At 39.6% G+C, this 27501-nt stretch overlaps 4 protein-coding genes and 1 pseudogene across 4 annotated transcripts; 2 read left to right on the top strand and 3 right to left on the bottom strand.

Annotated features, from left to right (window-relative positions):
• Positions 1-613: 613 nt before the first annotated feature.
• Positions 614-3462, bottom strand: LOC144059689 (immunoglobulin lambda-1 light chain-like). Its single transcript, XM_077578951.1, has 4 exons — positions 3301-3462; positions 2895-3220; positions 2244-2277; positions 614-1068 (listed from the first exon to the last, which is right to left on the bottom strand). Exons 1-4 carry the CDS (start codon positions 3338-3340, stop codon positions 749-751), a joined length of 720 nt encoding a protein of 239 aa, XP_077435077.1. The 5' UTR covers positions 3341-3462; the 3' UTR covers positions 614-748.
• Positions 3463-11131: 7669 nt separating this feature from the next.
• LOC144059286 (uncharacterized) lies at positions 11132-14094 on the bottom strand. The gene is made up of 2 exons (XM_077578265.1): positions 13985-14094; positions 11132-12915 (listed from the first exon to the last, which is right to left on the bottom strand). The coding sequence occupies exon 2, from the start codon at positions 12849-12851 to the stop codon at positions 11895-11897; it is 957 nt and encodes a 318-aa protein (XP_077434391.1). The 5' UTR covers positions 12852-12915; positions 13985-14094; the 3' UTR covers positions 11132-11894.
• A 910-nt stretch (positions 14095-15004) lies between these two features.
• On the bottom strand, positions 15005-17819 carry LOC144059705 (immunoglobulin lambda-1 light chain-like). Its single transcript, XM_077578976.1, has 4 exons — positions 17658-17819; positions 17251-17577; positions 16596-16628; positions 15005-15456 (listed from the first exon to the last, which is right to left on the bottom strand). Exons 1-4 carry the CDS (start codon positions 17695-17697, stop codon positions 15137-15139), a joined length of 720 nt encoding a protein of 239 aa, XP_077435102.1. The 5' UTR covers positions 17698-17819; the 3' UTR covers positions 15005-15136.
• A 2486-nt stretch (positions 17820-20305) lies between these two features.
• Positions 20306-21712, top strand: LOC144059524 (general transcription factor II-I repeat domain-containing protein 2A pseudogene; annotated as a pseudogene).
• Positions 21713-22622: 910 nt separating this feature from the next.
• hdac3 (histone deacetylase 3) lies at positions 22623-27446 on the top strand. Its single transcript, XM_077578728.1, has 15 exons — positions 22623-22812; positions 23188-23270; positions 23656-23798; positions 23912-23993; positions 24578-24634; positions 24742-24797; positions 24859-24992; positions 25110-25190; positions 25280-25353; positions 25421-25485; positions 25567-25656; positions 25748-25806; positions 25946-26025; positions 26112-26269; positions 26370-27446. Exons 1-15 carry the CDS (start codon positions 22758-22760, stop codon positions 26437-26439), a joined length of 1287 nt encoding a protein of 428 aa, XP_077434854.1. The 5' UTR covers positions 22623-22757; the 3' UTR covers positions 26440-27446.
• The last annotated feature ends 55 nt before the right edge of the window (positions 27447-27501 follow it).

The raw sequence follows: 27501 nt of genomic DNA, 5'->3' as shown, positions 1-27501 counted from the left end.
TGTGAAAGCCTTAGTGATAATTTTAATATCAGTGTTAATTAGTGAAATCGGACGGTAAATTGATGGAATGGTGGGGTCTTTTTCTGGCTTTAATAAAAGTTTAATTGCTGCTGTATTCATGTGTGGGCGTATGTAACCATTACTTTTGACTTCTGTTACTACTCTTAAGATAGTGGAGCAAGCATTAACCAGAAGTGCTTAAAAAATATAGCCGGATACCCATCCGGGCCAGGTGCTTTGCCATTAGGCATACTATCTAGAGCACTGTACAACTTGTTTATAGCAAGTGGCGCATCTAACATATCTTTATATTCAGTATTTAACTGAGGTATATTTAAGCTACTGAGGAATGCCTCAATATGCTCAGGGTTAGGCTTGTTAGTTTCTGAATAGGTTGCGATAATAGTTATAAAAATTTTGATTAATTTCTTCTGGTGATTGTGTACATTCACCAGTTGTCCCTCATAGAAATTATTTTATCATTGCTGAATTATGTCCAATCAGAAGGCTCGTCAATTTAGGTGACTGAACGTACACAAAACAACAGTTCGGATATGCGACAGCAAGGGGGGAAAAAATAGTGCTTCAATCTGAATGTAATTACCAATTCAAAAACTTTTGATGATGTTTTTATTGAAGAATTCTAATACATGCTAGCAAGTACGAAGCAGAAAGAAAAACTAAACACTCCCTCCAAATATGCAAACATTGCTCTGGTCTGATCAGCACACAACTCCATGCTGACCATCTAGGTCACACACTTGGACTTGTTGATGGTGTTTTCAGCAAACTTGGAGCCCAAAGACACTTTGCAGGTGTAAGCGACGTCCGTGTTCCAGTCGGACGTATCCACGGTCAAATAGCTGCTGATTTTGTAAGTGCCGTCCGCTTGTCGCACCGCGAGGCCGGTCACGACGTCGCCGCTCACTGGAAGGCCGCGAGCCAGCCACGTGACGTCTGCATATGGCGACGACTGACTAGCCACGCAGACCAGGATGGCGTTTTTGGACTGGAGCTCGTCGCTGGCCGGGGGAAAGACTGTCACCACGGGGGCAGGGAGCTCAGAGCCTGGAGGGTTGAGATCCATTTTCTTGTGTTAGCTTTGCAACTCAAGGCCTAAAGTTCAAATGTGCAGAGAAGCCCTCCACACATATAAAATACTGTACATCATGCACTGAACATTCATCAAAATATATTGTACATTTTAAATTAAGAATAACACAACATATATTATTTACTACAACAAACATGCCATCCAACAAAAATGACTCAGCCACATATTGTTCCATATTGAACGGTATCAAAAAAAGTTATTAACTTGTGCTTAATTTTGGTTGACATTGGAATATTTTGCAGGGGTGTCAAAGTGCAAGACTCATACTGAGAAGTGTTTCTCATAACTTTACTCATAAAACTATACATTTAAAAACATAATAAATATGTTTCATATATAATAAATATATTCATGTGAAAGTAACTAAATAAATATATATATATATATATATATATATGTATATATATATATAATGCACATAGCAAATGTAACCAGACTAACATGATTGTATTCATATAAATTAAAAAAAAAGGTTGAAATATAAAATATAAAATGAAAGAGATCAATAAATATATTATAAAAGTAAGTAGTTAATATGTTATTATGAATAGTGGAGGTAACCTCACTATTATTTTCTAGTCATTGTAGAAATATATTGTAAAATAAGATTATTGTTTATAGAAAACATCGTCATAGTAAAAAAAAAATCTTAACATAGTCTCACGTGGAAAGACATCACTGACGAATACTTGAATAAATAGTGACCGGCCAAACCTAAACTAAAAGCTTTAATTTAATAAAAAAGAAAGAAAGAAAAGAACAATAGCTACTTGGTCAAATATATTTAACAGAATAAAATATATTCAAAGAAAACACACTAAAATGAAAATTGACATTTAAAAAAATAATGATAATAATCCAGACATTATTGTATATTGTCTATCAAAAGTACTCACTAATAATTTAAAAATATATTGACTTTTAAATAAATTTAAGTTTAGATTAAAAAAAAAAACTATGCTTGAAAGAAAGACATGGTGGCCATCACTGGCCAAAACTGAAATAAATAGTAAATGTGCAAACCTAAAATAAAAGATGAAATTAAAAACTGAACAATACTTCGTAAAATATATTCAACTTGAAATTTGTACATTAGTAGGTTTTGAAACTGGATGATCAAAGGACTTACTTGTCACAAACAGCTTGGTTCCTCCTCCGAATACCACAGTGATTCCGTTTGAGTTCACAGCCGTACAAAAACTGATGAGTCGGATGACTCTTCCACAACCTTCACTTCGGGCCTCTTCATGACATTTGTTTTTAATCCCAAATACTTCGGGGGTGGCAATATTCACTCCTGTTTTTCTTACCTCTACTTTGGTGTTGGTGGAAGTCAACATATCAGCCAAGTTGTCACCCTGATGGAAACGTCCATTTCATGGAGCGTCTTGAAGACGAATGTTGGCCATGTAGAAACAATAACGCTGCTAACGTTGAGGTCACAAGGTCCATGTGATTAGAATTTCCATGGCCAATATATATTCTCTACCTGGATCAGATCTGGAATCAGTCTATGCCGCTTTTAATGACTAAACTATTTGAAAGGTCTATTTTCATTCCAATGGAAGCATCCATCCATCCATCTTGGACCATATCCCAGCTGACTTTTGGTAATTGAAGTGGAGAACACTGTGGACTGCAGACCGTGTAGCCAGCTGAAGACCAACAGGCCCATAATCAGCATTCCTTCCAGTGTAAACGTCCAACATGTGGCGCAGACTCGACACAAAGCAGAAGTAAGAATGGGCACTTTCTGTCACCCACTAAATCACTGTGATACAGTTTCGCTAGCAGAGCTGTCCCATGTGCCACAGTAATACTCAGCAGAATCTCCTGCTTCTGCCCGTTTAATGATTAACTGGTAATTGGTAGCTGAGGATGTTTTAGCATCAAAACGACTTGAGGAGAATCCTGTTCCAAAGCTAGGCCCGGAGTACGAATGGTAATGATACAGAATAAACTGAGGAGCGTCTCCGGGAATATGTTTATAAAAAGAAACCTCATAGCCATCATCCCTCTGAATGTCGCAGTTGAAAACAACTTGTTGTCCTGCAGCAACTGTCATCACCGCCGGAGTCTGGGTCAACACCTTGGCTGCGTCACCATCTGTCAAAAGAAGAAAAGAATCAACAACAACCTCACTTGAAAATGTTGACACGGAGGAGAAATGCCCGAGATGGTCTCACAAGTCAGAGCGCTGATGAGAAGGAAAATGGCCCCCAACATGGTGTCTGTTAGCGGTGGTGAAACGTCAGGCGAGCGAGTCAATGAAGCAGTTAGAAGGAGTCTGCAGCTTTTAAAAGCGCCAAAGAGGAAGTAGTTGGGAGCTTTACACGTCAGTCATCATTCAACCAGTGGCAGGCTGTGCATTTGGTATGTGGGGATTTACTTAACCTTATCCACCTCTTACCACCATTATTACATCACAATGATAGAAACCACGAATAATATACAAAAACACAATATAACAGCATGCAAATGTGCCAGCAGTTTACAAGGAGTATTTAAAATGGCAAAAACATTAAAGTCACTCAAGACATTGATTCTGATTTGTTCAGGAAAAGAGTCCCACTGTCAATTTCGTTCACTTTTCCTGTAAAGGGAAATCAAATCAAATTTATTTGTAAAGCACATTTAATCGAATTTATTCGATGTCGGACGATAAAGAATTGTGAAGGTACGGCATTTAAACTGTTTGTTATCATTTCTTTCGTCTTTATTTTTTGTCCGCAACCAAAACAGCGGCCAGTGATGCACTTGGCCATTTAAGTCGGCCCACCCCCACTATGAGCAACTTGAGCTGCCTAGTCATGTTTTTGGGTCACGTTGGGTCAACAATCACATTTTGCCCCGCTATTTAGCCTGTTATGCTTATTTTAGAATAATAGACTCATTGTAAAGCCTCCTAACATGATTGTAGATTGAGTGCCATTGTTGTCTAATTACACTAGTGGTATTTGATTGACAGTAAACAGTTGAGTGAGGTGTGGATTCAGCATATTTTATCGACACGCCCACACATTTTGAGGGTAGAGACAATGGTTTGATTTTGCACCATTTCAGGTCCTCATTTAATTTTTAATTTTTATTTTTTTTAATCATTCAAATTTGGCAGAATTTTTAACAACACTCGTCTTTGTGCTGTGTCAAATTCACAAGACTTTTTTTCTCCCTTTACAGTTACCAGAAACGTTGAGGCCATGAGAAATATGCAAACAACAATCATATTGATTATTTCTAACTGATTATTAAGACTATTGATTGCAAATTGCACATCTAAAAGCGATTTTTCGGAATATCCAGCAAAGGGCAGTTGCGGAAGGTGAGGAACACGTTGCTTGTCAGCTCACAATTTTTTAACCAAAGTTATTCAAACCTGCAACAATAATATGACATGAGATCAGCGTGATTTGACAGAAGTGAAACTTGATTTGCATGGAGCCAAAGACGAGGGGAAAAGGGCCTGCAGGTGCATCCTGGGACGGCAGAGAGTGGATGCTTCGTTAGCCGAGCGCGGAGAGTCGGTTTCTGTTGCGTCTCTCATCTTATTGCAAAACTTTCATCTGATTGAAATCCAATCAACCCATTTTCTTTTTTAACATCTCATCGTAAATACAGAATTGATCATAACTATCACATAATGCACTCAATGCAAAGTCACATTTACTTCCAGTTTAGTATAATTCTTAAAACTTAATTCTTAAATATTATTTAAAAAAATCATTTTGCAGTGTTTGTTTTTATTATAATGAATCATTCAATAGTTTACAATAGAAGTTAGATACAGTATATTACAGTATAGAAGAGTTAAAATCATAACCGCAAGATACAGTCATATTAATATTAGCAGTGAAAAGAGCACCCGAGGCTGTTTGGTGCTCATTTTGGATACACTACAATAATAAAAACAATGGAATTTTCTGTCTTACAAAAATACATGAAATTGATATTTAACACAATTGAAGTTAGCATGTTGACTTGGCCCACGACAACGGTTTCTGTTTTCAAGTTTTCACAAATGATGCAACTCTACTTCAGTCCCATCGACCGCTTCGCTCTCCTAACTATGCAAAATAAATACAAATGCGCAATGACACACTTGAAACTGGTGCACCTGCGCACCACTTATGTGCACCTCTGATTAGGCATATTGTACAATTGCAGCTGCAAGAATGTAAATGTAAATTAACAGCTCTTTCTTGTTTCAGAGTAGTCAGGAGACCAGGTGGAAAGGGAGCAAAGCTAGAAGTTTAGGAGCAGGGTTCAATTTCCTCTACCATGGTGTAGATAGGAAGAAAAATGATGAGTAGGAGTTATCGTGAAGGAGGAGTTTGTTAGGAACGTCCTGGGGGTAAATAGAGTGTCAGATAGAGTGATGAGCCTGAAGCTAGGAATCGAAGGTGTGATGATCAACGTTCTTAGTGGGTATGCGCCACAGGTAGGACGTGAGCTGGAGGAGAAGGACAACTTTTGGTTGGACCTTGATGAAGTGATGCAGAGCATCCCTCGAAGTGAGAGAGTTGTCATTGGTGCAGACTTCAATTGACACGTTGGCGCAGGAAACAGAGGAGATAAGGAGGTGATAGGCTTGTTTGGTATCCAGGAGAGGAACGCAGAAGGACAGATGGTGGTTGACTTTGCAAAAAGAATGGAAAAGGCTGTCGTGAATACTTTCTTCCAGAAGAGGCAGGAACATAGGGTGACCTACAAGAGTGGAGGTAGGAGTACACAGGTAGACTACATCTTGTGTAGACGGTGTAATTTGAAGGTAGCATAGGAAGGTAGTGTGTAGGATGACTATGGTGGTGAGGAAGACAAAGACGGGCAAAGGCAGAGCAGAGGACGAAATGGTGGAAGAGTTGAGACAGTCTCTGGATGGTCAGGAAGTTCTTCCAGATGACTGGACAACTACAGCAAATGTGACCAGGGAGCCAGGTAGGACAGTCCTTGGTGTGTCATCCGGAAGGAAAGGAGATAAGGAGACTTGGTGGTGGAATGAGGAGTTGCAGAAGTGGATCCAGAGAAAGAGGTTAGCTAAGAAGAAGTGGGACACTGAGGACTGAAGAGAGTAGACAGGAGTACAGAGAAATGCAGCGTAGGGTGAAAGTGGAAGTGGCAAAGGCCAAACAAGGGGCTTACGATGACTTGTATGCTAGGTTGGATAGCAAGGAGGGAGAGACTGATCTATACAGGTCGGCCAGACAAAGAGACAGAGAGGGGAAGGATGTAACATAGGTCAGGGTAATAAAGGAAGTGTGTTGACAGATGCCAGTAGTGTGATGGGAAGATGGAAAGAGTACTTTGAAGAGTTGATGAATGAGGAAATTGAGAGAACGGAGAGTAGAAGAAGTGACTGTTGTGTGCCAGGAAGTAGCAAAGATTAGTAAGGATGAAGTGAGAAGGCCATTGAAGAGGATGAAGCGTGGAAAGGCACTCGGTCCTGATGATGTACCTGTGGAGGTACAGACCTGTCTAGGGGAGGTAGCAGTAGAATTTCTGACTGGGTTGCTCAACAGGATCTTAAATAGTGAGAAGATGCCTGAGGAATGGAGGGGAAGTGTGCTGGTGCCCATTTTTAAGAACAAGGGAGACGTGCAGAGTTGTGGCAACTACAGAGGAATAAGGCTAATTAGCCACACAATGAAGCTATGGGAAAGAGTAATTGAAGCTAAACTGATGGCAGAGGTGAACATTTGTGAGCAGCAGTATGGTTTCACGCCAAAAAAAGAGTACCACAGATGCAGTATTTGCTTTGAGGATGTTGATAGAGAAGTACAAAGAAGGTCAGAAGGGGCTGCATTGTCTTTGTAGATCTGAAGAAAGCTTACGACAGGGTGCCCAAAGAGGAACTGTGGTTTTGTATGAGTAGCAGAGAAGTATGTTCAAGTGGTGCAGGACATGTATGAGGACTATACGACAGTGGTGAGGTGTGCTTTAGGTGTGACGGAGGAGTTCAAAGTGGAGGTGGGACTAGATCAGGGATCAGCTCTGAGCCCCTTCTTGTTTGCTATGGTAATGGACAGAATGACAGATGAGGTTAGACATGGACTATGATGTTTGCTGATGACATTGTGATCTGTAGTGAGAGCAGGGAACAGGCGGAGGAGAAGCTACAGGCGTGGAGGTTTGCCCTGGAAAGGAGGGGAATGAAGGTTAGCTGTAGCAAGACGGAGTATCTGTGTGTGAATGGGAGCGACCCAAATGGAAGAGTGAGGTTACAGAGAGGAGGAGTTGAAGTATTTTGGGTCAACAGTCCAGAGCAATTGAGAGTGTGGAAAAGAAGTATAGGAGCGTGTGCAGGCAGGCTGGAACAGGTGGAGAAAAGTGTCAGATGTGATGTGTGTGAATGTTTCAGCTAAAATAAAAGGAATGGTTTATAAAACTGTGGTGAGACCAGCGATCTTGTTTGGTCTGGAGACAGTGCCACTGAGGAAAAGACAGGAGCCAGAGCTGGAGGTGGCAGAGATGACGATGCTGAGGTTCTCTTTGGGAGTGACCAGGATGGATAGAATCAGGAATGAGTACATCAGAGGGAAACCACACTTTGGAGATAAAGTCAGAGATGCCAGACTGAGATGGTTTGGACATGTCCAGAGGAGAGATAGTGAGTATATTGGCAGAAGGTTGCTGAGTTTCCAAATGCCAGGCAGAAGGACTAGAGGATGACCAAAGAGGAGGCTTATGGATGTAGTCAAAGAGGACATGGAAGGTAGTTGGTGTGAGAGCAGAGGATGCAGAGGACAGGGTTAGATGGAGGTAACTGATTTGCTGTGGCGACCCCTGAAGGGAAAAGCCGAAAGGAAAAGAAGTTTCTTCTTTCAGAGTATCCTTTAAAACTTATATTAGAGTATTACCCTTAAAAGTAAATTTAAAAAAATGCATCAGAAATATGAGGACACTGGAGTTTTGCAACCTGTAAAAATGCCAATTACTGCACTATTTTCTAATCCAATTTTCCATTTTTATACTGAGTTGTACATACTGTACGTACTGTACTTTCATTATTATTATTATTATCATTATTTTTTAAATAGAGCAGCTAACTGTTATCAGCTGACCACATACCAAAGTACAAATACTTGGCACTGGTAGATTTTTCCATTACTTTACTTAATCTTTTTTCTTTCTCTTTCCTACTCCTTACATTTGAAAATGGATATATTTAATTTACTACCTACGTTGTTAAAAATAAAATAGGTTTGTAAGTTTTTTCAACTTCCACAGATGATGATGCAGTTTACAGACAACCACATTTGAGAACTTACTTCATTGATTGAAATCTTGGGGACTTGGGCAGAACCAGCGACAGCCGCATAAGGAACAAACGTGTAACGGAGAGTACAATCGACGACAGTAACAGATTTGGAGAAGCAAGATCATTTATAAATACCTGTGCATTGGACACAATGTCCAGAGGAGAGATAGTGAGTATATTGGCAGAAGGTTGCTGAGTTTCCAAATGCCAGGCAGAAGGTCTGGAGGATGACCAAAGAGGAGGTTTATGGATGTAGTTAAAGAGGACATGGAAGGTAGTTGGTGTGAGAGCAGATAATGCAGAGGACAGGGTTAGATGGAGGCAACTGATTTGCTGTGGCGACCCCTGAAGGGAAAAGCCGAAAGGAAAATAAGTTTCTTCTTTCAGAGTATCCTTTAAAACTTATATTAGAGTATTACCCTTAAAAGTAAATTTTAAAAAATGCATTAAAAATATGAAGACACTGGAGTTTATGCTGTCGTTTTGCAAACTGTAAAAATGCCAATTAGTGCACTATTTTCCAATCCAATTTTCCGTTTTTATAATGAGTGGTACATACTGTACATACTGTACGTACTGTATTTTCATTTTTATTTTTTTTTTAAATAGAGCAGCTAACCGTTATCAGCTGACCACATACCAAAGTACAAATACTTGGCACTGGTAGATTTTTCCATTACTTTACTTAAGCTTTTTTCTTTCTCTTTCCTACTCCTTACATTTGAAAATGTATATATTTAATTTACTACCTACGTTGTTAAAAATAAAATAGGTTTGTTAGTTTTTTCAACTTCCACAGATGATGATGCAGTTTACAGACAACCACGGTTGAGATCTTACTTCATTGATTGAAATCTTGGGGACTTGGGCAGAAACAGCCGCATAATGAACAAACGTGTACCGGAGAGTACAATCGACGACAGTAACAGATTTGGAGAAGCAAGATCATTTATAAATACCTGTGCATTTTAGAAAGTCAAATAAAATGCCAGAGGGTCTTTATGGGGATATATTTCTGGCGGGGCTATAGCACCTCTTAGTGTTAGTGTAGCTGTAACGCCATCCCTTGACAAGCCAGAAGTCACGCAAGTCACTCTTTACAACTTCAACTGCTGACCTGAAGTACATTGATTTCAGAGTCTGTACTTTTTACTTTCACCTAAGTACATGCTTTGAATAAGTATTTTGAATTTTAAAAGTCTGTTACAAAACAAATATCTATGCTTCTTCATTAGTACAGAGCTAGCTTCCATATGAAACTGTTTGTATTCTTCTTATTATTATTATCATTATTATTATTATTATTATTATTTGAGCAATGGAGTTATTGAATGACCGAGGTGTCGTGTTGTTTGTGTGTCTCAGTCCTGTCTTTCCAGGTCTTTTTGAGTTCTGCTCCAGATAGACGGGAGCGTCGTTGCAGGGCGCCACTCAACTCAATCACAAGGTAACACACACAATTTCAAAAATATATATAATTTAGAAATGGACATTATTTCATTAGCACTTATCTACCTCATAGTGTTGTTTTCAACTCATTCACTGCCATTGACGGCTATAGACGTCAAAAATTCATTTGAACTATTTCTATTAGTTAAAATTGTTTTTTTCACTTTTGCTAACAAGAGTATGAAAACCTAGAATTTTTTTTATTATTGTACATTCAGAACAGATAGACAATTTGTGATTAATCGTTAGTTAACTAGTGAAGTCATGTGATTAATTACAATTAAAACATTTTAATTGCCTGACGCCCCTGTTTTGTGGAAAACACTACTTCACTTTTATATTTTTATGCAGGATCGTGAGTGAGCGGCGGCAACAATGAATACACAGAGACTGATATACTGTGCTAGAACAAATGTGCCCTTTATTCCCCGCAAACAGCAATCAACACACTTCAACGCTAAGCAGCATAATATAATCATCATCAGCGCTTACCTTGGCACTAGACCGGAGAGCCGACGGTCCGGGTAGAACGAGCTGCTTAACGGCTGAGCGAACGTACGCTTCCCTCAGCTGACTCTACCCACGCCGTGTGCCGCTCCGTCTTATATTCGTTAACAAAAAGGGGTGAGCGTGAGAAACCGGGCTGGCCAAGCCCTCTCCCAGGCACCCTTTCTATGAGTCGTGTCCTGCTTCAAAAACATGTCTCTGAAGTAGGGAGGACTGCAGGTGTCCTGCCTCGAAAACATATTTTCGAAACAGGGAGGACTGCAGTATAAACAAGGTAAGAGTTCTCAGGCTCGATTCCGCCAACAGTTCAGCCTTATATAAGAGGTTACATGAGGACATATCAATCCATGGTTATTTTCCATTCATTCCACCCCTGGACTCATGAAACCTCTTAAAATGTGCAGATCCTGGCACATTTGTCCAAATTAAAATGAGTCCATTATAGACCCATACCCCTGTTATAGTTTTGTCGTTTGATGATCCTCTCATAATTGACCAGTATGTAAAGTGATTGTTTCCCATAGATATTATCCATACATGTTATTTCAAAATATCGTCCCCTCATTCCAAAAGTGTTCTAGTTAATTTGTCATCCATGGCGCGTTTTACCCGTTTCATATAGAGGTAAGTACATACATTGAGTAATGTTGGAATGACACTCTTTGTCTTCCGCGTGTTCGTTGTTGTTTGGGTTGAGAGAATGTTGATTTTCTGAATACAGACTGGAGAACGGTGAACAGGTCCTTCAAAGGATTTATTGTTACAGAATATTCTGGACACAAACAAGTTTACAGACAAATGGCTGCAGTTCCTCTTGCTAGTGTGTCTTTTTCAGCTGACTCCTCTCATTCTTATGCTATCTTGAAGAGCGGTATCATAACTGAGGAAATAAGTAAATTAAAAAGTTATGACTAAATCTAGGCAGAAGATTCTCAACAGTAAAGATATCGCACATAATACCACAATAAGTACAATCAATGGAGGAGTCATTACTTTTCGTGCAAAGGGTGATAATCCTGTGAATATATTTTACCAGTGCGACGCTGATGATTGTTCCACCGTCTTTGCCACAGCAAGTACCTGTTCCCCGGTTACCACTGTCATTATCTGTAATTTAGCAATGTTATGACGGTGTTCTTTCACCATCTGTTTTAGCTCCTTAGATTCGCTCAGTGCGCAACTGTACTCCTTCAAGGAGATACCCAAATGGTTGTCATGCAACACCTCCTACTGGATCAAGGTGAGAGCTGTGGCATCAGTGAAATTAGTTAACCGATAAGTGTGATTGTTCCATGTCCACAGATAGTCATCCTTGAGGCAGCCAGAGAATGGTACTTTCGGCAACTGGGGATGCGACCGGTTTGCAGCTACACATAAGGTATGTGGCCCTACCTGATATAGCACATCTCGGGGCACCTCATAATCCCAGTCACACATTGCATTTTTCTCTTTCAGGCATGGATTGGTGTACCCCTGATTTAGCATGCAGATTTTTGTCTGCCTGTAAGTATAACCAAACATTAGTAGTAATATTCCATATCCTTCGCCATTCGTAATAATTATTTGTTATTACAATTGCTTTAAATCGATTTCTTTGTCTTTTGGCATGTATGTATTGCATGAACACGCAGTCCAATTCATCCAATCAGTCATATTTTGCAATACCTCACCAGTGGAGTTGTTTACTTTTTCTTGAAACTGCACTTGTTTTTTCCAAAGTAATACATTCTGTGCTTGAACTTGCACCGCAGTTGGCAACCACTGTGCCACTTTTACTAATGCATCATGTGTATATTGTCCAGTGTAGTGTAGCTTGCTTGTAGTAATCTGGTTGTCAATCAGGTTGGCGGATCCCAGCAACGTTCCTGTCCTCCCCAGAAGAGTGTCATACCACGCCCGTCGAGCACGATGACACTCTGGTAAGATAGAGAACTTGATTGTCCAACGCACCTCAGTTCGAATCAGTCCATGTGCCATCTTCATACAGGTTGGCACGATAGGAACAACGTGGGTTGTGACATTGGTGGTTGTAGTATTAGGGGATACCCAAATGACATACCCGACCGTGGATCCTCCCGTGATTTCAGAACCATTGGCTATCCACGTGTCTTGGCTCACTGTGATTGTCCAGTCAGTGCCATTGCTGTTCTTGGTGCAATTCCTTTTTTTCCTATCATACTCACATAAAGAACACGTGGCTTTCACCGTCAGTTGGCACCCTTTGGCTATCACTGGAATGTCTTGTCCACTGAAGCACTTCCGACACACCTGGAGCAGACAATTACTACTTACGTTGGCAACCAGGCAAGGTTGCCCGCCTGGACAAGTAAAGTCTTCCTGGGTGCGGTTGTCAGCGGCGTTTCTCCACCATAACCGAAACCGCCCCACGTTTCCCAGCGTTCGTCCAATGGTGGCCGTCCAAATCGGCTCCCAGCAGAGGACGAACATCCCCATCAGGAGCACACCACCTGCAAGGCCTCCGATGCCCCATCGTCCGGCACCACCATGTCTTTGGCCAGCATACATCTTCTCGTTGTACTTGGATCCCCAATCGAGGTGAATTCATACCTGTACACATACACATAGACAACTACATGCGAGCATTAGTTTTCTCGTAAATAACATTTGTTGACGGGAACATTCATCCACTTTTTTCTCAAAAGGTTTTGGATGCCCCCCACATTAAAAAATAAAACCCTGCAGAGACATGCTGTCATATGCAAGTGATTTATACACTAATCCTTTTATAATCCCAACAAGAAAAGAGTCACACTGAAATCCATGACTGGCACTTTTATTTTGTCACAGGAAAAAATATTTTTATGACTGTCAAGTGCAAACATGTGAGTCACAATACATGTTATTATCCCAATTGGCAGTTATATTGGATCCTGATATTATGGGTGTTTCATTGCTTTCACTTAATTATCATGACACCCAGACAGTGCAGTTCATGCGATTGAAAGGGAAGTGGTGTCCAAACTTTAAAATCAAACTCAATCCAAAAAGGTGAATATATAAATGTAAATATGCAAATGTGTCTGTGTTGAATATGTGCCTGATAGTTCATCAGTCCCGTGTAAGGCAGCCCTCATCTAAGATGAACGTTGATTTGTTATTGTAGATCTACACCATCGCTGGGATTGTATTGCATACAATATATGTATTTCACACTTGCACACTTTTCTTTTTATTACTCTAGTTACATTTATAATGTATTGTTTGTGTTCAAAGATGCTAATATGCATCTCAAACATTGATCATTTTTTAAATCTGAGTTCCCACGTGTCCTGGAAAAAAAAAAGATTTACCAATTCTACAGTCATTGAAAACACCTGGAAAATGAGCGGGAAGTCAAATGTCCTGGAAAGCTTGCATTGTCCTGGAAAATATGTTTTCCTCCCTCTGCTTCTCTCTGCCTTGTGGATGAACACAAATGGGGTAAACAGACATGTAGGCCTATGTTTGTTTTCAGCTGCCTTCAATGAGCAAAATAGAGCCGAGTGCTTTGCTGGTTTATCACTGCGCCACGTGAACGCCAGCAACCAATCAAATTTCATATTCCTCTTAGGACAGTTCTGCCGCCCAGTGTTTCCATATTACTTTGTTGCTTGATTTAGCGATTTTTCAGACACAAATAAGGGTTGATTTTCTCTCACTTTTTGTGGGCGGGCCTTCACTTTTGGCTGTGTGCTCCGATAGGAATTGACCGGTTAAATAATAACAAATGAAGAAATGTTCGGCTCGTGTTCAGTCTGGCCGCACTCCATTGCCTATGATTCTTAGACTTAAAAGCAGGAAGTAGTTCTATTTCCGTTATGACACAAACGTGAACGTGGACGTAAATAGGACGGCATTTCATTTTTAATTGGTTTATTATATGAATTGCCATGACAACTGTACGATTTCACATGCATTACAGTGGTTCCTTGAGTGAAGCTTTTGATTCATTCCTTGTCTACACTGGTTGCTCAAAACTATTCTCAAATAATTTTCCTCATTAAAATAAAATCCATTCCAGACTCTCCTCCCCAAAAAACTGTAATGCATTTGTAATCAATGAATGATGTATTGCTTGCTATAATATGCTTTTTACTTAAAAAACAAACAAAAAATATTCAGCCATAAAATAATTATTAGAATTAAACCTTTTTTTGTCACATTTTATCATTCACGTCAGTGCAAGTGTGTACGTCATTCTGGTGTTCATGCCTTGGCCACCTGGGGGCAGTATGAGACAGACAGAAATATAAATTGAAAAAGGCGACGTCACATCTCCTCAGCAGTAATATTAGTAATTAGTAATATCATGGCCCAATGACTCATACCTCTGAAAACTTGTAAGTTGGGTCACTCTTATCTCAAGGTGCTCATGAAAAAAATGCCCTATTTTTCAACATTTGCAACAGTAAATAATAAAAGAATTAAATAGCCATTAAATGACAAATATATTTGTTATCAAATATTTTGACGGTTTAGCCTTCAAGTCTTTGTTTTTACAAGCGCATGACACCCAAAACACATAGAAATGATTTTATTGTTGCTGCATTATGTCCAATCAGAAGGCTCGTCAATTTAGGTGACTGAACGTACACAAAACAACAGTTCAGATATGCGACAGCAATGGGGGGGGTGGGGAGTTAGTGCTTCAATCTGAATGTAATTACCAATACAAAAACTTTGGATGATGTTTTTATTGAAGAATTCTAATACATACTAGCAAGTACAAAGCAGAAAGAAAAACTAAACACTCCCTCCAAATATGCAAACATTGATCTGGTCTGACCAGCACACATCTCCATGCTGACCATCTAGGTCACACACTTGGACTTGTTGATGGTTTTTTCAGCAAACTTGGAGCCCAAAGACACTTTGCAGGTGTAAGCGACGTCCGTGTTCCAGTCGGACGTATCCACGGTCAAATAGCTGCTGATTTTGTAAGTGCGGTCCGCTTGTCGCACCGCCAGGCCGGTCACGACGTCGCCGCTCACTGGAAGGCCGCGAGCCAGCCACGTGACGTCTGCATATGGCGACGACTGACTAGCCACGCAGACCAGGATGGCGTTTTTGGACTGGAGCTCGTCGCTGGCCGGGGGAAAGACTGTCACCACGGGGGCAGGGAGCTCAGAGCCTGGAGGGTTGAGATCCATTTTCTTGTGTTAGCTTTGCAACTCAAGGCCTAAAGTTCGAATGTGCAGAGAAGCCCTCCACACATATAAAATACTGTACATCATGCACTGAACATTCATCAAAATATATTGTATATTTTAAATTAAGAATAACACAACATATATTATTTACTACAAGAAACATGCCATCCAACAAAAATGACTCAGCCACATATTGAACGGTATCAAAAAAGTTATTAACTAATGCTTAATTTTGGTTGACATCGGAATATTTTGCAGGGGTGCCAAAGTGCAAGACTCATACTGAGAAGTGTTTCTCATAATTTTACTCATAAAACTATACATTTAAAAACATAATAAATATGTTTCATATATAATAAATATATTCATGTGAAAGTAACTAAATAAATAAATAAATATATATATATATATATATATAATGCACATAGCAAATGTAACCAGACTAACATGATTGTATTCATATAAATTAAAAAAAAAGGTTGAAATATAAAATATAAAATGAAAGAGATCAATAAATATGTTATTAAAGTAAGTAGTTAATATGTTATTATGAATAGTGGAGGTAACCTCACTATTATTTTCTAGTCATTGTAGAAATATATTGTAAAATAAGATTATTGTTTATAGAAAACATTGTCATAGTAAAAAAAAGTCAACTTAACATAGTCTCACGTGGAAAGACATCACTGACGAATACTTGAATAAATAGTGACCGGCCAAACCTAAACTAAAAGCTATAATTAAATAAAAAAGAAATAAAGAAAAAAACAATAGCTACTTGGTCAAATACATTTAACAGAATAAAATATATTCAAAGAAAACACACAAAAATGAAAATTGACATTTAAAAAAATAATGATAATAATCCAGACATTATTGTATATTGTCTATCAAGAGAAAATATATTGACTTTTAAATAAGTTTAAGTTAAGATTAAAAAAAAAAACTATGCTTGAAAGAAAGACATGGTGGCCATCACTAGCCAAAACTGAAATAAATAGTAAATGTGCAAACCTAAAATAAAAGATGAAATTAAAAACTGAACAATACTTGGTAAAATATATTCAACTTGAAATTTGTACGTTAGTAGGTTTTGAAATTGGATGATCAAAGGACTTACTTGTCACAAACAGCTTGGTTCCTCCTCCGAATACCACAGTGATTCCGTTTGAGTTCACAGCCGTACAAAAACTGATGAGTCGGATGACTCTTCCACAACCTTCACTTCGGGCCTCTTCATGACATTTGTTTTTAATCCCAAATACTTCGGGGGTGGCAATATTCACTCCTGTTTCTCTTACCTCTACTTTGGTGTTGGTGGAATTCAACAGATCAGCCAAATGGTCACCCTGATGGAAACGTCCATTTCATGGAGCGTCTTGAAGACGAATGTTGGCCATGTAGAAACAATAACGCTGCTAACGTTGAGGCTTCTGAACATGGTCCATGTGATTGGAATTTCCATGGCCAATAAATATTCTCCACCTGGATCAGATCTGGAATAAGTCCATGCAGTTTTTAATGACTAAACTATTTGAAAGGTCTATTTTCATTCCAATGGAAGCATCCATCCATCCATCTTGAACCATATCCCAGCTGACTTTTGGTAATTGAAGTGGAGAACACTGTGGACTGCAGACCGTGTAGCCAGCTGAAGACCAACAGGCCCATAATCAGCATTCCTTCCAGTGTAAACGTCCAACATGTGGCGCAGACTCGACACAAAGCAGAAGTAAGAATGGGCACTTTCTGTCACCCACTAAATCACTGTGATAGAGTTTCGCGAGCAGCGTCGTCCCATGTGCCACAGTAATACTCAGCAGAATCTCCTGCTTCTGCCCGTTTAATGATTAACTGGTAATTGGTAGTTGAGGATGTTTTAGCATCAAAACGACTTGAGGAGAATCCTGTTCCAAAGCTAGGCCTGGAGTACGAACGGTGATGATACAGAATAAACTGAGGAGCGTCTCCGGGAATATGTTTATAAAAAGAAACCACATAGCCATCATCCCTCTGAATGTCGCAGTTGAAAACAACTTGTTGTCCTGCAGCAACTGTCATCACCGCCGGAGTCTGGGTCAACACCTTGGCTGCGTCACCATCTGTCAAAAGAAGAAAAGAATCAACAACAACCTGACTTGAAAATGTTGACACGGAGGAGTAATGCCCGAGATGGTCTCACAAGTCAGAGCGCTGATGAGAAGGAAAATGGCCCCCAACATGGTGTCTGTTAGCGGTGGTGAAACGTCAGGCGAGCGAGTCAATGAAGCAGTTAGAAGGAGTCTGCAGCTTTTAAAAGCGCCAAAGAGGAAGTAGTTGGGAGCTTTACACGTCAGTCATCATTCAACCAGTGGCAGGCTGTGCATTTGGTATGTGGGGATTTACTTAACCTTATCCACCATTATTACATCACAATGATAGAAACCACAAATAATATACAAAAACACAATATAACAGCATGCAAATGTGCCAGCAGTTTACAAGGAGTATTTAAAATGGCAAAAACATTCAACTCACTCAAGACATTGATTCTGATTTGTTCAAGAAAAGAGTCCCACTGTCAATTTCGGTCACATTTCCTGTAAAGGGAAATCAAATCAAATTTAGTTGTAAAGCACATTTAATCTAATTTGATCGATGTCGGACGATAAAGAATTGTGAAGGTACGGCATTTAAACTGTTTGTTATCATTTTTTTCGTCTTTATTTTTTGTCCGCGACCAAAACAGCGGCCAGTGATGCACTTTGGCATTTAAGTCGGCCCACCCCCACTATGAGCAACTTGAGCTGCCTAGTCATGTTTTTGGGTCACGTTGGGTCAACAATCACATTTTGCCCCACTATTTAGCTTGTTATGCTTATTTTAGAATGATAGACTAATTTTAAAACCTCCTAACATGATTGTAGATTGAGTGCCATTGTTGTCTTAGTACATGTAGGCAGTACTGCTAACTACACTAGTGGTATTTGATTGACAGTAAACAGTTGAGTGAGGTGTGGATTCATCATATTTTATGGACAATCTCACACATTTTGAGGGTAGAGACAATGGTTTGATTTTGCACCATTTCAAGTCCTCATTTTATTTTTTATTTTTTTTAATCATTCAAATTTGGCTGAATTTTTAACAACACTTGTCTCTGTGCTGTGTCAAATTCACAAGACTTTTTTTCCCCATTTACAGTTACCAGAAACGGTGAGGCCATGAGAAATATGCAAACAACAATCAGATTGATTATTAAGACTATTGATTCCAAATTGCACATCTAAAAGCGATTTTTCGGACTATCCAGCAAAGGGCAGTTGAGGTAGGTGAGGAACACGTTGCTTGTCAACTCACAATTTTTTAACCAAAGTTATTCAAACCTGCAACAATAATATGACCATCTCAAAGCAACCTTCTTTATCTTTGACGGACTTTACATGTATGGATATTTGTTCATATACATCATATACAGTGTCGTCATCTGCACACCGGAATGTTCTCCTGTGTCTGTGAGTTACTTTTTGACTTGTGGCTGCAATGATGGGCCAGGGGCTTCCAAAGTCAGAGTGAGATCAGCGTGATTTGACAGAAGTGAAACTTGATTTGCATGGAGCCAAAGACGAGGGGAAAAGGGCCTGCAGGTGCATCCTGGGACGGCAGAGAGTGGATGCTTCGTTAGCCGAGCGCGGAGAGTCGGTTTCTGTTGCGTCTCTCATCTTATTGCAAAACTTTCATCTGATTGAAATCCAATCAACCCATTTTCTTTTTTAACATCTCATCGTAAATACAGAATTGATCATAGCTATCACATAATGCACTCAATGCAAAGTCACATTTACTTCCAGCTTAGTATAATTCTTAAAACTTAATTCTTAAACATTCTTTTAAAAAATCATTTTGCAGTGTTTGGTTTTATTATAATGAAAAAGTAAATTTTAAAAAATGCATTACAAATATGAGGACACTGGAGTTTATGCCGTCGTTTTGCAACCTGTAAAAATGCCAATTACTGCACTATTTTCCAATCCAATTTTCCGTTTTTATACTGAGTGGTACATACTGTACGTACTGTACTTTCATTATTTTTTTTAGATATATTTTTTTAAATAAAGCAGCTGACCGTTATCAACTGACCACATACCAAAGTACAAATACTTGGCACTGGTAGATTTTTCCATTACTTTACTTAAGGTTTTTTCTTTCTCTTTCCTACTCCTTACATTTGAAAATGGATATATTTAATTTACTACCTACGTCAGACCTGGGCAAATTATGGCCCGCGGCCACATCCGGCCCTTTGTACGTCCCTGTCCGGCCCGCGTGAGGCCAATCATAAACACCATAAATTAAACAAAAAAAAATTTTACTTTCATTTTGAATTTTTATTTTGAAAAGTGTTATGTCTTACGTGTTACGCACTTTTACTCGCGCCAGGTTACCCTCAAGATGTCGGAACACCCCAAGAAAAGAAAAGTTGATAACGAATTCCGTATTTTCAACAAGACATGGACTGCCAAATATTTCTTCACAGAAATTAAAGGTAAAGCAGTGTGCTTAGTCTGTGGTTAACAGGTTGCTGTGTTTAAAGAATATAATTTGAATCGCCACTACACGACCAAGCATGAAGATAAATACAGAAATCTGTCTGGTGAAGAGCGTGCAATGGAGTCTGATGCATTGCTTGCAAAATTACAAACCCAACAAGGATTTTTCACTAAACTTCACACTCCCAGAGAATCAGCCGTCAGGACAAGTTATGTCATTTCTCACAAAATCGCCAGAAAAAGTAAGGCGTTTTCCGACGGAGAGTTTATTAAGGAGTGTTTATTGGACTCTGCTGCGCTGATGTGCCCAGAGAAAAAGGGCGCGTTTGAGAACGTGTCACTCTCCCGACGCACTGTAACGAGGCGGATTGAGGACATCGCGGGAAATTTAGAGCTTCAGCTGAAGAACAGAGCGGCCGACTTTGACTTTTTTTCTCTGGCTTTAGATGAGAGCTGCAATGTACGTGACACCGCCCAGCTGCTCATCTTCTTACGTGGGATAACCGCAGACTTTCAAATCACGGAGGAGTTGGCAGCCATGCAGTCAATAAAAGGGACAACCACAGGTAATGACTTGTTCAGAGAGGTAAATGCATGTATGGCCATGTTAGGACTGAAATGGGACAAGCTTACAGGTGTGACAACAGATGGTTGTCCAAATCTGACCAGGAAAAATGTTGGACTTTTAAAGAGAATGCAGGATAAAGTGACAGAAATTAACCCTGATCAGAAATTGACATTTTTGCATTGTATCATACATCAGGAAGTGTTGTGTAAGACAGTGTTAAAAATGAAAAATGTCGTTGATGCTGTCACTAAAATAGTTAACTTCATCAGAGCGAGAGCTTTAAATCACAGACAGTTTGTTGCTTTGTTGGAGGAAAATGAGGCTGAACATGGTGACATAAGCTATCACTGCACTGTTAGGTGGCTCAGCCTTGGCAAGGTTCTGAAAAGTGTCCGGGACCTGAGAGACCAGTTTCAAGAGTTCTGTATTCAGAAAGGTCATGACGTCCCAGAACTTTCAGATAACGACTGGTTGGCAGACCTCGGATTCGCTGTGGATGTGACTGCACTAATGAACGAACTAAATGTCAAAATGCAGAGCAAGGGCCTTTTTGTGCATGAGATGTACAGTGCAGTGAAGGCTTTCATGAGAAAACTGCAGCTTCTCTCAAGCCAAGTGAAGGAAAATATTCTGACCCACTTGCCAACACTTAAGGAAGCCAAAAGATCAGGTGATCATCTCCAAAAGTACTCAACCATGTTAGAAGCATTGCATGCAGAGTTTTCAAGGCGATTTCAAGATTTCAAAACTCTTGAGAGTGAAATGCACATGGTTTCTTCTCCCTTCAACTGCAGTGTGGATGATGCACCAAGTGAAGTTCAGATGGAACTCATTGATCTGCAGTCTGACACACTTCTGACAGATCACTTCAAGTCAGTCTCACTGCTGGACTTTTACTCCGCCCTCAAAGAGGAGAACTTTCCACACCTGAGGAGGCATGCTCAGAGGATCCTAGTCCTCTTTGGATCTACCTATCATTGTGAACAGACATTCTCAGTTATGAAGTTCAACAAATCCAAACACAGATCCTCTATGACTGATGACCACCTCTCAGCTGTCCTTCGCATAGCCACTTCAGACATTCCGCCAGATTTCAATGCCCTTGTTCAAGCCCAGAACAGACTGGATTATTCTCACTGAAGAGGTAACATGAGGTGGAAAACATTACAAGTTATTGTTTGTGGAGATTAACAAATTAAAAATAAATTGCACTGGTTCAATAATTGTTTTTCTTATTTAACCAATACACCACAATTTCACATAACCTAATATAAATATTTACAGAGTGCTTTATTCTTCTGATTATCAGTACCAGCTATTCAAAATATTTAATTTGAGCATTTTACAATGAAAGAAAGTTGGTGGCCCTCTGACACAATTCAGGTTTCTCATGCAGCCCCCGATAAAAATTAATTGCCCACCCCTGACCTACGTTGTTAAAAATAAAATAGGTTTGTTAGTTTTTTCAACTTCCACAGATGATGATGCAGTTTACAGACAACCACGGTTGAGATCTTACTTCATTGATTGAAATCTTGGGGACTTGGGCAGAAACAGCCGCATAATGAACAAATGTGTACCGGAGAGTACAATCGACGACAGTAACAGATTTGGAGAAGCAAGATCATTTATAAATACCTGTGCATTTTAGAAAGTCAAATAAAATGCCAGAGGGTCTTTATGGGGATATATTTCTGGCGGGGCTATAGCACCTCTTAGTGTTAGTGTAGCTGTAACGCCATCCTTGACAAGCCCGAAGTCACACAAGTCACTCTTCACAACTTCAACTGTTGACCTGAAGTACATTGATTTCAGAGTCTGTACTTTTTACGTTCACCTAAGTACATGCTTTGAATAAGTATTTCGAATTTTAAAAGTGTGTTATAAAACAAATATCTATGCTTCTTCATTAGTACAGAGCTAGCTTCGATAAGAAACTGTTTGTATTATTATTATTATTATTATTATTATTATTATTATTATTATTATAATAATAATTATTATTATTCATTTGGAACCGCTCTTTGCGGCCCCGCCCTTCTCTGTCGTGGTTGTCGCTGCCTGATGACGTGTGCCATTCTGTTTGTATCATGGCAGCGGCTACCTATGCTAACTGAAAGACAAAATGCCGTTTTTATAACACTTAAGGCGGCCACAAATCTAGAAAAACAGCACATCTCTCATAATGACGAACAGGACGTCGTATTTCTATGACCCTGACGTGGGCAACTTTCATTACGGTGAGTGACGATGGCCGTGCAGGCGAACGGGCCTACGGATGCAATGGGTGCCCATTCATATCGTTCATCATTTTTTAGCTTTTGTTTATATTTTCTTAATCCCCTAAACTCCTAAAGTATTTAATGAGGCGCTTTTTAAAAATATGTGAAACCCGACATTGGCGTTTCCCAACTGACGCTTATTTGCCCTAATATAATATTCGGCATAATTCTTTATATTTGACAGTTTTTCTGCCAATTTAAGTTATTTTTCGCGATAAGCACCTAGCTACAAATGTAGAATCACATCCCAAACCCCGTTGGCTTGAAGCTTTAATCATCACGAATTTTACACACAATATGACTGAAATGTTATAATTGTTTTTCTCTTATAAGGTGCTGGTCATCCTATGAAGCCTCACCGATTGTCCCTGACTCACAGCCTGGTGCTGCACTATGGACTCTATAAGAAAATGATGGTGAGGTCAACACACTAACAAGCCACAACATATGACACGTCTAGCTTTTGGTCATGTGATCGACATTTGTTTCTCCGTGGGAGGATAAGCTGTGCTTGTAATGGAAATGCTACTAGTTTTTTTCCCTTCTTATCTCCTTATATGTGATCAGATGAGTGCCAAAATGTTGACAGAGAATTAAAGACCGTCACCCGGAATAGTTGACAGCTTGGTTTACTTGAGCTCGTCAATTGATCATTGACTTTGCCTAAAGCCACCAAGGCTAGATAGCGGTTAACACGGGAAAGCTATCTGTAAACTGCATGCAATTTATATACAAACTTGCCAGTGTAATTTCTATCGTAATATTAAGCTATAGCTATCATACTATATATATTTTTTACAGGTGTTTAAGCCATACAAAGCGTCCCAGCACGACATGTGTCGCTTCCATTCCGAAGACTACATTGACTTCCTGCAGAAGGTCAGCCCCAACAACATGCAGGGCTTCACCAAGAGCCTCAACACGTTCAATGTGGGAGATGACTGGTGAGTGGTTATGTCCATCCATTCACATTCTATTAGCACTTCTCACTAAGCTTGCTTGTGAGAGCAGTGGAGTTATTGAATGACCGAGGTGTCGTGTCGTTTGTGTGTCTCAGTCCTGTCTTTCCAGGTCTTTTTGAGTTCTGCTCCAGATACACGGGAGCGTCGTTGCAGGGCGCCACTCAACTCAATCACAAGGTAGCTTAAAATATATATAATTTAGAAATGGACATTATTTCATTAGCGCTTATCTACCTCATAGTGTTGTTTTCAACTCATTCACTGGCATTGACGGCTATAGACGTCAAAAATTCATTTGAACTATTTCTATTCGTTTAACATTTTTTTTCCACTTTTGCTAACAAGAGTATGAAAACCTAGAATTTTTTTTAAATTGTACATTCAGAACAGATAGACAATTTGTGATTAATCGTGAGTTAACTAGTGAAGTCATGTGATTAATTACAATTAAAACATTTTAATTGCCTGAGGCCCCCAATTTAAAAATTATTATTTTATTAAAAATGAGGGGCGTCAGACGATTAAAATTTGTATTTGTAATTAATCGCATGACTTCAATAGTTGACTCACGATTAATCACAAATTTTATATCTGTTATAAATGTACAATACAATTTTTCTTCTAGGTTTTCCTAAAAAAAAGAAAAAAAAGTTAAACTAATAAAAATAGTTGAGATGAATTCTTTGACGTCTATAGTCGTCAATGGCAGTGAATGAGTTAATCATTGTATTCATTGATGGCCGTCCTACGTTATTTTCCAGATTTGTGACATAGCTATCAACTGGGCCGGAGGATTACACCATGCCAAAAAGTTTGAGGTCCGAATATATTAGTGATTAATATAAAAATTAATGAAGTCCACGTACGACATGATTTCTTGTTATTATGTATTCGTCATGTATTGGTGTTTGTGTTGTGTTCGCAGGCATCGGGATTTTGTTACGTCAATGACATCGTCATCAGTATACTGGAGCTTCTCAAGTAAGACGACACACAACCCTGATGTATGTCACTTTACATACACCCGTGTGTGTTGTTACAGGTACCACCCGAGGGTCCTGTACATCGACATCGACATTCACCACGGCGACGGCGTGCAAGAAGCCTTCTACCTCACTGATCGCGTCATGACCGTGTCCTTCCACAAATATGGGAATTATTTTTTCCCTGGTACAGGTGAGCTCCATGTTTATTTCACGTTTCTGTGAGTCAACCAAAAAAAAAAAAAAAAAAGAAGTTATTTCGCTTGTTCCTCCGCAAGCGTGTAATAATGTCGTGTGTGTGTTGTCCAAGGTGACATGTATGAGGTCGGAGCTGAGAGCGGCCGCTACTACTGCCTCAATGTTCCTCTCAGGGACGGCATTGATGACCAGAGTGAGTTAGGCCCCGCCCCCTTGCATCAATCAATCAGACCGTTTTACACTCCCACCCTTTGTGTGAATGTCTATTTGCGTGTGCGCTAGGCTACAGGCATCTTTTCCAGCCAGTTATTAAGCAAGTGGTGGATTTCTATCAGCCCACTTGCATTGTCCTGCAGGTAGGACAAACACGTAGCCCTTAAACTCATCATGGAAAGGTTTTGATTTTGGTTTGAAATGTTTCAGTGTGGAGCAGACTCTCTGGGCTGTGATAGGCTGGGCTGCTTTAACCTCAGCATACGAGGACACGGGTTTGTGTTAGTTATTGTGTATCTTCGTATTCCGATTTCTTGTAAGTTGAAGTGTTTTTTGTTTTTTTTTGTCTGGCGCAGCGAGTGTGTTGAGTTTGTGAAGAGCTTCAAAATTCCCCTTTTGGTCCTGGGAGGAGGTGGATACACAGTAAGGAACGTAGCTCGATGCTGGTAAGTTTGATCCATGTGGCATATGTAAGATGACACAATAATTCTTGAATCCATTTTCGATCTTTTCAACTCTGCTTTTTTTGCATTATAGGACCTTTGAGACATCTCTATTATTGGATGAATCTATCAGCGATGAGCTGCCTTACAGTGGTGAGTTACTGCATCCAAATGACATGTTGTTGAGGTTTTTTTTCTTTAAGACTATGTGTGGTGCCATCTAGTGGACAACCCATGTAGCCATACTCGTACTTTAACATCATGTCAAACATTTATTTGTGTTTTTCCCCAGAGTACTTCGAGTACTTTGCTCCAGACTTCACGCTGCATCCTGACGTCAGCACCAGGATAGAAAACCAGAACTCTCGACAGGTGAAAATCCAACTCGGTTGTTGTTAAATTAACAACCATGTCAAAGCATGTCACTACATTCTCTTGAAATGTGTTGGCAAGTGCAGTATTTGGAGCAGATCCGTCAGACGGTGTTTGAGAACTTGAAGATGCTGAACCACGCCCCCAGCGTCCAGATCCACGACGTGCCCTCGGACATGCTGAGCTACGAACGCACCGATGAGCCTGACCCAGATGAGAGAGGAAGCGAGGAAAATTACACAAGGTTCGGAACATACTTTAACTACGACGTTGACGAGTCGACTTGAGAGAATGTTCATTGAATACGTGTTTAAAGTCTAATTCCTGGTGTCACCTCTCCACAGGCCAGAAGCAGCTAACGAGTTCTACGATGGTGACCATGACAATGATAAAGAAAGCGATGTGGAAATTTGATCTGCTGGAAGGACTTGAGCATTTTATAACTAGCTGTTAGCCTTCTGTCTTTTTTTTTTTATTATGGACACACAAAACATCTGGATATTTAAAAATATTCAGTGTCAATGTTTTATATATATTCACAAAAACGTATGTCATTTACTCATAGTAGTTTTTAAATGTGCATTTTGTGATATTGTTTTCATATTTAGAGGCAGTCACCTGCAATGTTACTTTTTTTGGGGGGGGGAGGGGTTGGGGCACAACTTTCACAATCTGCAGCTGCTGATAACAATGTTGATCTAGTAGTTTTTAAATGTCCATTTTGTGATATTGTTTTGATATTTAGAGGCAGTCACCTGCAATGCTACTTTTTTTTTTTGGAAGGTTGGGGAACAACTTTCACAATCTGCAGCTGCTGATGAAAATGTTGACCTAGTTCAAAAGGGCCCATATCGTGCTATTTTAAGCTTCCCCTTTGCCACACTAAAATTGGTGATTATTTCTCTAACCCCGAAGTAAGATTCCTGGCTCGCTAAAACACCGCCCCTTGATGTGCGGCTGCCCGCCCTTTTACCACGTCTGGCTCAGAGATGGGTGAATGGGGGAAAACGCCACTTTTTGGGTGGGGAATTAGCATTACGATTAAAAGCTGAAAAAGTTGATTTTGCTTGATAGGCCCTTCTAGAATCATGCACAAAATACTGTTCAAATCACCATTCAGTTTTAAGATTTCTCATTTACAATCTACACCTCCTAAGGAAACATGTGCCTTCCTGTTCTCATTGGCTTGACATCACTTTCCATTTGTTATTGTAATCTACATTGTGCAAGTGAGTATGTCACTGTATAATACACAAATACAGTACTGTATATGTCAGCACAGCAGGTGTGCTGTAGTTTAGAGAGTCATTGATCCAATGTTTGTAAAGTAATTAAGCTTTTTTTTTTCTGTCATGTTCTTGTGCTTTTGATATTTTTGCAGCATTTTTTTTTTTTTAATAAAAGGAACATATCCAATCTAAGTCCTCTCCTCGGTCGCCACCACCTTGTCAATTACTTCCTGATCAAACCACCAAA

The sequence above is a fragment of the Vanacampus margaritifer genome, chromosome 10, assembly GCF_051991255.1.
Source record: "Vanacampus margaritifer isolate UIUO_Vmar chromosome 10, RoL_Vmar_1.0, whole genome shotgun sequence".
Classification (NCBI taxonomy): Eukaryota; Metazoa; Chordata; class Actinopteri; order Syngnathiformes; family Syngnathidae; genus Vanacampus; species Vanacampus margaritifer.
Note: the sequence above shows the minus strand (reverse complement) of the source record. Positions and strands in the feature narration are given on the sequence as shown.

What these genes read in the sequence shown, in the direction of transcription:
- LOC144059705 (XM_077578976.1), bottom strand. Translation starts at nt 17,697, where the DNA reads ATGTTGGGGGCCATTTTCCTTCTCATCAGCGCTCTGACTT. An exon ending in TCTCATCAGCGCTCTGACTT is followed by an intron (nt 17,578 to 17,657) that starts GTGAGACCATCT and finishes TTCTTTTGACAG; the next exon opens with ATGGTGACGCAGCCAAGGTG. An exon ending in AACCAAGCTGTTTGTGACAA is followed by an intron (nt 15,457 to 16,595) that starts GTAAGTCCTTTG and finishes TCAACCCTCCAG; the next exon opens with GCTCTGAGCTCCCTGCCCCC.
- LOC144059689 (XM_077578951.1), bottom strand. Translation starts at nt 3,340, where the DNA reads ATGTTGGGGGCCATTTTCCTTCTCATCAGCGCTCTGACTT. An exon ending in TCTCATCAGCGCTCTGACTT is followed by an intron (nt 3,221 to 3,300) that starts GTGAGACCATCT and finishes TTCTTTTGACAG; the next exon opens with ATGGTGACGCAGCCAAGGTG. An exon ending in AACCAAGCTGTTTGTGACAA is followed by an intron (nt 1,069 to 2,243) that starts GTAAGTCCTTTG and finishes TCAACCCTCCAG; the next exon opens with GCTCTGAGCTCCCTGCCCCC.
- LOC144059286 (XM_077578265.1), bottom strand. Translation starts at nt 12,851, where the DNA reads ATGTATGCTGGCCAAAGACATGGTGGTGCCGGACGATGGGGCATCGGA.
- hdac3 (XM_077578728.1), top strand. Translation starts at nt 22,758, where the DNA reads ATGACGAACAGGACGTCGTATTTCTATGACCCTGACGTGGGCAACTTT. An exon ending in CCACTCAACTCAATCACAAG is followed by an intron (nt 23,994 to 24,577) that starts GTAGCTTAAAAT and finishes GTTATTTTCCAG; the next exon opens with ATTTGTGACATAGCTATCAA. An exon ending in AGTATACTGGAGCTTCTCAA is followed by an intron (nt 24,798 to 24,858) that starts GTAAGACGACAC and finishes GTGTTGTTACAG; the next exon opens with GTACCACCCGAGGGTCCTGT.